The following is an 11,149-nucleotide window of genomic DNA, read 5'->3' as shown; positions in this document are numbered from 1 at the left end:
TGAATTCAGAGAGGAAGGGAGAGGGAGATAGAAACATCAATGATGGGAGAAAATCACTGATTGGCTGCCTCCTGCATGCCCCACACTGGGGATCAAGCCCACAACCTGGCATGTGCCCTGACTGGGAATTGAACCATGAACTCTTGGTTCAGAGGTTGCCGCTCAATCACTGAGCCACGCCGGCTGGGCTTGCATAGTCTCTTCTGACCCTCACTGGGTGTTTAGGAAATATTTGGTTAGTAAATGAATGAATGGATGCAAGATTGAAAGGTTGCTTAGAAGAGTGGCACAGGGGAAAGAATACTGTTCTAAAAGCCAGAAGACCTATACTCTAGTTCTGATTCTGTCATTTATTTACGTGACCTAGGAAAAATTATTAGACTTTTCTGACTCTCAGCTTTCTAATATACGATGAAATAGTATCTCAAAGGGTGATGGTAAATATCAAGTGAGAAAATTCCCTAGGAAATATTTCTATATCTGAGCATGCTGTGCAAGTATAAGAATAATTTGTGTTTGGTTTTCCTTTCATCCTTTGGAATGCCTGTAATAAGTCATTTAATAGACCAATGATGGAGGCGAAAGAGGAACGGAGTCAACCAGTGGACAGCCACCTCTCATCTCTGCTCCTGGAATAGTGGCAGCTACTGTTATCGGTGAGGAGAGGTCCCTATCCCCACCTATTGCTCATGGGAGTGGAATTCTTGTGATATCCCGATAAAAGGAATTTTCTGAGACCCACACAGGAGAGCGAGAGATGTTTATTTGTGTGGAATTAAATCCCTGAGTTGTGGTCCCATTTCCCTTTGTCCCTCCGAGGAAGACGTGTAGCTGGGGCTTCTATTAGGGCTGGAATCCGAGCCAGTGTCCAGAGTTTCTGTTCCATATTGATGCAGTTCGATCCAGCATCAGGCTAGCTTAGCTTGTGTTTCCAGCTGCAGTCCATCAGCCCATTGCATGTGGGATTTGCAGGGCCACATGGCTGTGGAGGAAACAGGGACAGAAGCAAAGCCAAAGGAGCCAGAGAGCAACAAAAGGGAGAGAGAATTCTTATGTTTGAAGGATTATGTATCCCCAAATTTTGGCCGACTTGCAGTGGCCCTGCCCACTCTGGCCAACCCATGGCTCCCTAGGCTAGATTGACAGGAACCTTCCCTGGTTACCCTAACCTCCCTGTGCATGCATATATGTCCCCTTTGTTGGACCCTCTCCCCCAGGGTGTTGCAGGGAACGGGCCAGTGGTTCCCTGGGGGGTGTGAAACTGCAGCTTCCTGGTGAAGTTGCCCAAATGACCATGCTTCTCATGTCTGGCCTCCCTTTTGCTCCTTTCCTATTATGAATAACTAGCTCATTACAATGTTATCGCTACTACAGTGAAAGGGGTTGACAAAATGCCCAGGTATCCTACATCCATTACTGCATGCGTTTCCCAGCCAAAAGGAAGATAAAAATCTCTTTTAGAGTGAAGATCAAAGTTAATGCGCTGGAAGAAATTGATGACGTAACTTTATTTTTTATCTCTTGGCTCTCAGGAAATCTTAATATGCTCATCACTTCTTTTCTGTGTGGCGTTTTCATCAACCAGAAAGAGGGGGCATTCAGATGTAAGAGTGAGCTCTTGATTGCTACCCACAGCAGTGGAGATCGGCCCTTCTCCATCTGTGTCAATCCCTTTCTCTCTAGAGGTTCAGGGGAATTTGTAGGGGTGTGGGGCGGTAGTAGATTGACTTCTCAAATGTCAAATTCCTTCTCTGCAGATAGATGCACATGACAGAGGTGGCATGAGATTATCAGAATAAAAGCCCTAAATCTCATAAGGGGCATTTTGGAAAAGAAAGTGGCCCTATGAATCGAAATTTATCCTCAGAGCACCTTTCTCTCACCCAATATTTTTGCAAAGGAAATCCCCCAAGTTCCAGAAGATTAGAGAGATTAGAAGAGCCGCAGGTTTTAGTCTGGTCCAGGATGACATTTGGATAAAAATATATGGGTCTGGACTGGCTCCCCTTTCTCCAGCCTCTCGAAGTCTGGATGCGGAGCTTCCCCAGGTGAAGCCAGGGGCCAGGTCTCGCCCATCCACTCCCACCCACGAGCATTTGGGCACCGTCTTCCAAATTTCTGTCTTGTTTTTCCACTCCCCTGACCATCCCATCAGTCCACTCCTTTCCCTAATACAGTTGGAACCAATGGGGGAATGTAAAGAAGATTATGTGAAAGATAATCCTTTCCCTGATGCGGTTCCCTTCTTATCCTTCTCTGTTCCTATTTCACTCTTTTCCCCACAGCCACCACTTTCCTCTCATCTAGGATTTCTGAGCCCCCGCACTATTGACATTTGGGGTCACATAATTATTGGTGGTGAGGGGCCGTCCTGTGCAATGTGGGATGTTTAGCAGCATTTGTAGCCCATTCTACTACACATTTGCCCCACCCCCACCCCACTCCCCAGTTAATGCAACCAACAATCTCTCCAGTCATTGTCAGAAGTACCTGGGAATGCCCCATTGAGAATCACTGCTCCAGCCCTTTTCCCTTTCACTTGAAGCCCTCACTTATTCAGCTTTTAGCTCTTGGAAGACATTGGGTTAAATGTTTCATTTGTTTTATGTAGATGCTTCTCCGATTTCAATATACATGATCATCTGGGGAGTTTCTTAAAACACGCATTCTGATTCAGTAGTTTTGGGGGAGGGTTTGAGATGCTGTGTTTCTCACAAGCTCCCAGATTGTGTTGCGGCTGGTCCCACAGACCACACTTTGAGGGGCAAGGCTCTATGTCATTGTGTCCTTGTGTCCCAGGGAGGACTTGATTTTACAGATGAGGAAGCTGAGGCTCAGAGAGCTCGTATGTGGTTTGGTTTTGGAACCCACGTCTGCCAGCATACAAACAAAACTGGTCCTCATAACCAGCAATCACAGCTGCTGTTGTGCCAAGGGCCTGGAGTTCTCTCCTTAGCCTCCTTTCCCAGGTCATTGTGTTACAGTCAGCTCAGCAGAGCCTGAGACTCAGGCACGTGTTTGCCTGGAATGTCCATGTTACATTAATCCGTCCTTAGACAGAACGAGCTACTCATGACGCCAGGTGGATATCCTGGAGCCTAGTGAGCTGTATCCATGACCTCATGCCTCTGTCCTAGCCTGCCCTGCTAACAGCTCATCCCTCCTGCCTATCAGTAGACAGTCATCTAGGATTGCAATTACCCCCGAGGCCCCAGTCCCTCTCAGCTTCCTGATTTCACTATCTGTCTGGTCTTTCCAGCCCTCTTCTGCCTTCTTCTCATTTGTTGCCCCAACACTCTGACTTTGTCTTCTTCTTCTTTTGATTTTTAAATATATTTTTATTGACTTCAGAGAGGAAGGGAGAGGGAGAGAGAGATAGAAACATTAATGATGAGAGAGAAGCATTGATTGGCTGTCTCCTGCACGCCCCCTACTGGGGACTGAACCCAGGCATATGTCCTGACTGGGAATCGAACTGTGACCTCCTGGCTCATAGGAGCCACCCTGGCTGGGCTGACTTTGTCTTCTTTTCGGTCTTATCAATGTCTCTAGGCATCTTCTTCCCAAAGTGGTTAGGGATTTTTAGTAATGCCCTCAACCCTGAAGGGAAAAAAAAAAAAGGGTGTGATGTGGGGGCTCACCTACAACTAGAGGGCAAGACTCAGGTCCTCCCAGAGCAAAGCAAAGGACTCAAGCTTACTCCTTGCAGAGGCAGCTGGAGCAGACCAGGCTGCTGGCTGGGGACTGCAGATCTCTGTGTGTGATGGAGCCATTCTTGGCCTGGAATATGCCAATCCCTGATTCAGAGTCTAGTGTTTTCCCAATTGTTTCCAAGGGGTGTGGTCAAACACTCAGGGGAAATGCTGGGTTAAACAAAGCTAAATACATGGCCAGCCCCTGCCCTCATGGGACTTCTCCCAGTCAGTATTCTCAGGGGCTGTACACGTTTCCCAGAGGGGCTGGCACAGGCCAGGCCGCTCTAATTTACTGACAATGAATCTCTTGTTTTGCGGAGTGTCTTGTAGACAAGCATTTCTCAGGACTAGGTTCTGTGGAATGTGCGTTGGGAGCCCTCTGCAGTCTACCCCTCATTTTGTACACGGGGAAGCTGAAGCCTGCGTGCCTTGCCAGCTGGACATACAATCAGGCCCGGTGACTGCACTCATGCTCCTGACATGCCACCGCTGCATCCCTGGTACAGTCAGGCCCCGTGACTGCATGGTGCTCCTGACATGCCACCGCTGCCTCCTCTGGGTGAGCCGCGGCAGAGCAGCACAGTCCGAGGCTAGCGCAGAGGACACAGGTCCTCAGGTTCAGACTCGGCCATGCACACACCCAACATGCATTGGTTGAGTGTCATCCTGGTTGCATGTCAGGAAACACTCCTAAAATTCCTGTCCCTGATCCATTAAAGAAGTTCTTATAGGCCATCCTTAGCCTCTTGGCTACTGTCCCGTCATTAAAGGGCATAACTATTGAATGATTTGGGCAGCAAGGAGGCTGGTGTACTCCACACAGCAATAATGTACTTACACGTGTATAGCATTGACAAAGCACCTCTGTGTCATTTGCTCTTTACACCTGCCTCTGGGGGAAGGAGGACAGTTTCCTTTTTTTTTTTTTTTTTCCTTTTTTCAAATTTTATAGATACCAAAGCTGAGGCTCAGGGTCCCTAGGAAACTTGCCCCTGGTCACACAGACAGGGGCAAAGCCAGAGCTCAGACCCAGGTCTCATCTCACCTCAGGGGCGACTTTCTCCTTGCCCCATTGTCTTAGAGTGAAGGGTGACTAGGCAATGAAGTAATTCTCTAGGAAAGCATGACCAATTTCCCTTTCTCCACCTCCCTCTTCTTCCTCCTCCCCCCGCCCCAGCCCCCGTATATATGAATCTTCACAAAGCTGGCCTGCACACCTTTACTTTTGAAACGACTTCCACAGCCCGGACAGGAACCTTCCACCCACAGTGACATCCTGACTGGTGCGTGGTGAGGGTGCCTCCCAACTTCCCCCCTCGGTAGCAGGAGCCAGACACCTCCAAACAGTAAACCTCAAGCATCGACTCCAGCCCCGAGGTGAGTGATGCGGGAATTCCTGAGTGCTTGGCTTTGAGCATCAGCCTGCTGCCTCCCTGGGAATGGGGATTGGGATGGCAGTGCCAATTCTTTCGGTGACTATGGAAGGATAAGATCTAACTGTGGATGTGGTGCCGCCTCTTCTGATTTAACACCAAGAAGAATTTAGGCTGGATGGGAGGAAGAGCAGGAGGAGTATGAGGCCCAGAGATGAATTTTCCAGAGGCTTTGAAGCCTGTGGAGTTTGAGAGAACAGAATGGAAAGCCCCGAGGGCGACGCCGAGGCTCAGACTTGCATGACGGAGGATACTGGGCGCTGGTCTTGGGTCCCACTTCCCTGCCCATATGCTGGCAGTCATTCCAGAGACAGGCCTCCCCCCATCTTCCTGCCCAGCCTTGGGGTGGAAGACTGAGTTTCTTCAGGTGGGAGACCACTGCCTGGAATATGACAAGTTCTTCAATGGTTGTGGAAGGAAGGAAGGGAGGGAGGAAGGAAGGAAGGAAAGGAGGGAGGAAGGAAGGAAAGAAAGGAGGGAAGAAGAGAGGGAGCAAGGAAAGGAAGGAGAAGAGCAACGAGTAAAGAAGGGAGGGAGAAGGAATGCTCTGGGTACAATTATGACGAATAGATAATGGTTTGCCTTTCTCTAGCTTGAGGCCTCTTCATAGTCATTCCCAATTGGCACTCTAGTGAAAGTTTTCAAGGTGATTCATCCAGAAATGCGATTCCTCCCTCTTGTTCAGTTACCTAAAAAGCCAATTCTTAGGGTCAAAAGTGAGTCGTCAGTTGAGGTGGCAGAGTGAGAGTGTGCCAGGATTCATCCCTCAGACCCCTCGTGATGAGGAGTCAGAGATGGCCTGGAGTGAGAAAAAGACCTGCCCAGGTGTGCCTGGTGCCTGAAGGGCAGAACTCAGACAAGCAAACACCTAGTTAAGCTCTACCCTTGAGTTGGGGCTCCCTATACAGGTTCTTTGGCACATTGTAAACACCACCCACTCCCCCCACCCCCTGCCCATTTCTTCACTCTTCTTGGTCAAATTCTGACCAGCAGGTTGTTGGCTAAAGAGCAGTGTATGGAGTAAGGAAGGAGGTGCCCAGTATGTGTGATGTGGATGGGCATGAGGGGGTGGGCAGATAGTGAGATAGTGAGACCAGCGGGTATGAGATGAGGGGCAGAAAGACCCCACCTCAGGGCACCCATGTTTGCAATATTCTAACTCTAACAACCCACCGTAGTCTCAGGTTCCTATCTGTGTGTCAGGCTGGCGAGGCAGAGCCGAGGAGCGTTATTTATGGGTGTACCGGTCCTGGGCCAGAGGGCTGGCCTCAGCAGCCTGTCTCCCTTTCTCCCGGCAGCATCCTCCTGGTCCTTCCTCTGCAGCAGATGGGCTCTCCAATGCAGAAGACTGCCCTCCCCTGCCTGAGTCTCATCCTGCTTATCTGGAGCCAGGGTCCCGGGGTCCAAGGCCAAGAATTCCAATTTGGGCCCTGCCGCGTGGAGGGGGTAGTTTTCCAGGAGCTGTGGGAGGCCTCCCGGGCCATGAAGGACATTGTGGTGAGTGAAGTGTCCTTCTGGACCCAGCTGCTGGGGTTACTGTTTCGGGGAGGATAATAGTTTATGATTATGGAGCCCTTTGTACCTAATCATTTCCCTAGAATAACATTGTGAAGTTAAACATCTCAAGCCCATATTTCCTCTTGCACGTGAGGAAACTGAGGCTCAGAAAGACATGGTCAGTCCATCGGAAAATAAATACAGCCCACGAGGAATAAAGAACAGAGCCTGTTTATCCAGGCTTCATCTGCAACCCGGGGGGACAGGAGGCTCCAGCAATGGGAAGTCCTTTGAGTCCCGCACACCGGAGTTTTCACCTACTGTTTAGCCAGGATCCTGCTAGTCTGTTACCACCTGCTTACACTTTGGCTAAAGGTAAAAAGAATGGTTAATGCTGAGTGAGGAGGCTGCTGGTGAAATGTGACTGGATTTCTCCTGGGCCTGCAAGTACTCAAATATGTGCCCTCACGAATGCACTCCACTCCTTAAAGGACAATCCAGAGGCAAGGCAGAAAGTGGGAGCTCAATGGGGCAGCCTGGGAGGGGAGAGTGCTGCACTGGAGACAGGACACTTATGTGTGATCGTGACCTTGAACCCAGCCCATAAAGTACCCCCACCCCCATCAGTTTCCTTATTTGCACAATGAGGATGTGGGACAAAGGAGCTCAATAGCTCCTTCCTCTCAATGATTCTTTGAATCTAAATCCAAGAACTGAAATGAATGAATGTCTGGGCTGCAGGGAAAGCCCCATGGGTGAGAAAAGCAGGATTTCCCCACGCTCTTGGAAAAGGGAGGTGAAATCTTGCCCTTAGGGGTTCTTAAACCAAATAGGGTTATTTCCTCTTGTCTCAAAGGAATCAAACAGGTCCCTGACCAAGGCTCTAAGAACTCCTGGGATTGCATCTGCCCTTGGGGGCCAAGTTTTAGTGATTGTGGCTGAAATCTGTATCTCCACCCCAGGGGGCCAGCTCAGCCCAGCCCTTCCTGGGCACCCCCCCCCCCCCTGGCCTCTGAGACCTCACAGGCTGGAGAGATTTAGGGGTCTGGGGAGGCAGCATGCATTTGCATGGTTGGCTTCTATGCTGCCTCCTAACTGAGACATCTTTTCTTCCTGTTCCCAAAGCAAGCTCAGGATAACATCATGAGTGTCCAGCTGCTGCGGAGGGAGGTTCTGCAGAATGTCTCGGTAATCACACCTCCTCGGGGAAGGAGCATGGCTGGTCTTCTGTGGGTGGGGGTGAGGGGTAATCTGGGGAGGCTGGCAGAAGACTTCCCTTCTGCCCCTGGCTGGGCCTACGCAGGACAGGGCTGGGCAGTGAGCCAAGGAAGTTAATGCATGGGGGGCTTGTGTGTGATGGCATGGGGCGAGGGTGGAGATGAAGGCTTGTCAACATCGTCTCCACTTGGTCAGAGAGTTGCCATCAATCTTTCTCTTTTGCATTTGCTTGGATCTCTTCCCATTTCCATCCTTTTTCTCTCACCCATTTCTGTCTTCTCATCACCTATCTAGTCAGCCAGCGAGCACACAGACACTGCCCCGATCCCTAAGGCGCTGTGGCTCTGTGGCTCTCAAGGGGGCTGGAGTGCAAGCCCTGTGTTCAAGGATGCTGTTTTCCCTCCTCATTTCCTCTCCTTCCAGTCTGTTTCCCAGCCAGTTCACAACCACCAAGTTTTGGGTGCTTTTCAGGGTCTATCACCCCACATGGCTATTTAGGAGGTCATGGGGGTGGAGAAGAGAGAATATTGAGCAGATGGGGCAGGGGAAGGGGCTCAGAAGCTAGACCTGTGTGTGCCACTGACCAGCTGCGTGACCCTGGGCAAGTCCTTCTCTCTGGGCCTGTGGTTCCTGCCAGATGCCAAAGGCGCCACTGTCCATGCTGGCGAAGGCTCCTTCAGTCTCATGTTTAGCAGCATCTCCCGGAAGACCCTGCTTCTTTTGTGCCTATCTTGCGTTGGCGACATGTGGGTTATTCATCCAGGGCCGGGGTGGGCAGAGGCCTTGGCTCCTCCATGACCCAGACCCTCCTCAGGGCGCTGAGAGCTGCTACCTCCTCCGTGCCCTGCTGAACTTCTACCTGAACACCGTGTTCAAAAACTACCACAAGAAGGCAACTGAACTGAGGATCCTGAAGTCCTTCTCTACTCTGGCCAACAATTTCATTGTCATCCTGTCAAAACTGCAGCCCAAAGTGAGTAGAACAAAGCTGGGACCAGGCACCATGGGAAACGGTGTGTTTGGAGGAGACTCCGGTCCCCTTACGCTGGTCCTGGCTTTTATTCCACGACAGGGAGTCGTGAGAAAAGAGCACAGGCCTTGGGCACCAGCAGTTCTGGGTTCAAGTCTAGCGCTGCTTCCAACCAGCTGGTTGGTCCTCTGCAAAGTGCTCAATCTCTCTGGCCTTCAGTTTTCTTGCGTAAAAAATGGGATGATCACCCCCACCCGGCAAGGCCGCTGTGGGAATTAGAGGCGGCCCTGCCACGTGGTGGGATCCAGCCTCGGCTCCTTGAGGATGTGGACTCAGCGCTGTCCTCCGAGGCCTCGGGACCCTCGGGCATCACTAGGGGGGAATGGGAGGGGGCTTGCCTCTGCCCCCACCCAACACCCGGCACAACCTTTTTCCTGTTCTCCAGCAGGAAAATGAGATGTTTCCCATCCGCGAGAGTGCGCGAAGGCGGTTTCTGCTGTTCCAGAGAGCGTTTAAGCAGGTAATCAAGGCTGGGAGCTCAGGGCTTGCTTGAGCTGTGGCAGTCAGATGGCCCAGAGGCCTAAAGCAAATGCAATGCAATTGCCTCCTCCAGGCTTGCCCCAAAGCCACCTGACTTAGCAGGAGCACAGCCATATTTACATGAATTAGCATTTACTTTGCATAAACACCACCAATGACACACTATATTTTCCTGCCAGTTTTCAAATGAAAATGCTATTCTATTTCCCTGTGGGATGATTTCACTACTGAGCACTTTTCCTGGGCAATTGGAATAGAAGTGAGGGAGAAAGAAGGGAGACTGCCTTGTAACCCCCTACACATCTCCATATGTGGTGTTTTCCATAATGCTCAACTGGCTTAATTTGTGAAAAAAAAAACGTCATGGGAAAATATATTACTTTCTCTCAAATTAATACAACAAAGAAATGCCACATGTCATCCCCAGCTCCCCACCCCCAACATGTATTATTTTTAAAGGAACAGATGCATCTGCCCAAAAATAAATGAAGAGCAATAACACATGAAGGAAAGGGGCCACCCAGGCCTCAGTATCGGCAACACTGTGGACTCAGGAGGTGGACCAGCTCCACCCACACTGGGATTCTAGGGTTCTTGTTGGCAGGGGCTCCAGATGCTTTTCCCTGGCTCCTGACCCACTGCTACCCATTGTCTTCAACCCCAAAGCGGGCAACACACATAGATGGGGGGGGGGAGGGGAAGTGATGAGTGGGTGAGTTCCTCAGAGGCCATCCCAAAGGGGACGCCGCCGTGATGTGGAGTCAGCCAGGTCTGGGAGGGGTGGGTCGGAAGGAAACTATGCTTGTGGCTAACACGGCAGATCTTCAACTCCTCTTTCCCTTCAGTTGGACATAGAAGCAGCTCAGACCAAAGCCTTTGGAGAAGTGGACATTCTCCTGACCTGGATGCAGAAATTCTACCAGCTCTGATTTCCCGGACTGGAACGCCCTCCTCGTTCTCCGTGTCATTTCAAGAGTGTCCCTCCCTGTGATGTTCTCTGGGCACTTCCCACTCCTACCCGTGGGTCCCATTCTTGGTCCAGGCTTATCCGCAAAGACTTCATTCTTTAAGTGGCCCCGGCCATGGAAGTCTCCCTCGGATGCTGTGAAAAAGCTACAAAGCAGGCTCCTATATTTATTACAACTCTATTTAATTCCTGTCAGTGTTTTAACTGATGTTATATTTATTTGTGAGACTAAGATCTGTGACGACACCAGAGACAATGCCCCACGCTTCTCTTTTATCCTCTATGATCCTTGGAACCACGTGGGGCAGAGACGGTGCTCAGTAAAGGCCTAATAAACTGGATATTTTCGCCTGTTTTGAATTGTTGGGGAACAATGAGGGATGCTGGGATATACAGTTGAACGTTTGGGCATGACTATCCCATTGTCCTGTCATCTCCAGGAACAGAGCCGTGGGGGTGGGGGTGAGGGGCACCAGTTTGAAATGTAAATGAGAAAAGATCTAATGCGTTAAGTGCCCAACACAAAGCAAGCTCATGAAACATTTCATTTCGTGCCCACACTCCCCACCCCACTCGCACCGTCCGTCCGTTACCCTTGGGTGCCCTCCTTTCTTATCCTACTCATGCTTCTCTTATCTGCCACTGGAGAGGGTGCCAGGGGGCAAGCTGACATTGCTGATGGTGTGGTGGTACCTGGGTGGACTCTCCGACCTGTGATGCCATTCCCTGCTAATAAAAGGCAGGGAACTCAAGTCTGGCAGCCTTTCCTTTCTACTTCTGGACAAGGCCCCAGTGAGGCCGAGTTGTGTGTCTGGGAACGACCTTTTTC

The 11,149-nt window shown here is 50.5% G+C and overlaps 1 protein-coding gene across 4 annotated transcripts; it reads left to right on the top strand.

Annotated features, from left to right (window-relative positions):
* Positions 1-4,925: 4,925 nt before the first annotated feature.
* IL24 (interleukin 24) lies at positions 4,926-10,661 on the top strand. Of its 4 annotated transcripts, none has more exons than XM_028129223.2 (6): positions 4,926-4,978; positions 6,427-6,625; positions 7,751-7,813; positions 8,658-8,816; positions 9,259-9,333; positions 10,199-10,661. In XM_028129223.2, the coding sequence occupies exons 2-6, from the start codon at positions 6,455-6,457 to the stop codon at positions 10,280-10,282; spliced, it is 552 nt and encodes a 183-aa protein (XP_027985024.2). In that variant the 5' UTR covers positions 4,926-4,978; positions 6,427-6,454; the 3' UTR covers positions 10,283-10,661. The 4 variants fall into 4 exon arrangements, with proteins under 4 accessions (XP_027985024.2, XP_027985026.2, XP_027985020.2 ...); XM_028129225.2 differs by having other exon boundaries at positions 4,926-5,072; positions 9,262-9,333; XM_028129219.2 differs by having other exon boundaries at positions 4,926-5,072.
* The last annotated feature ends 488 nt before the right edge of the window (positions 10,662-11,149 follow it).

The sequence above is a fragment of the Eptesicus fuscus genome, chromosome 22 (genome assembly GCF_027574615.1).
Source record: "Eptesicus fuscus isolate TK198812 chromosome 22, DD_ASM_mEF_20220401, whole genome shotgun sequence".
NCBI lineage: Eukaryota > Metazoa > Chordata > Mammalia > Chiroptera > Vespertilionidae > Eptesicus > Eptesicus fuscus.
This window is presented reverse-complemented; position numbering and strand designations above follow the sequence as displayed.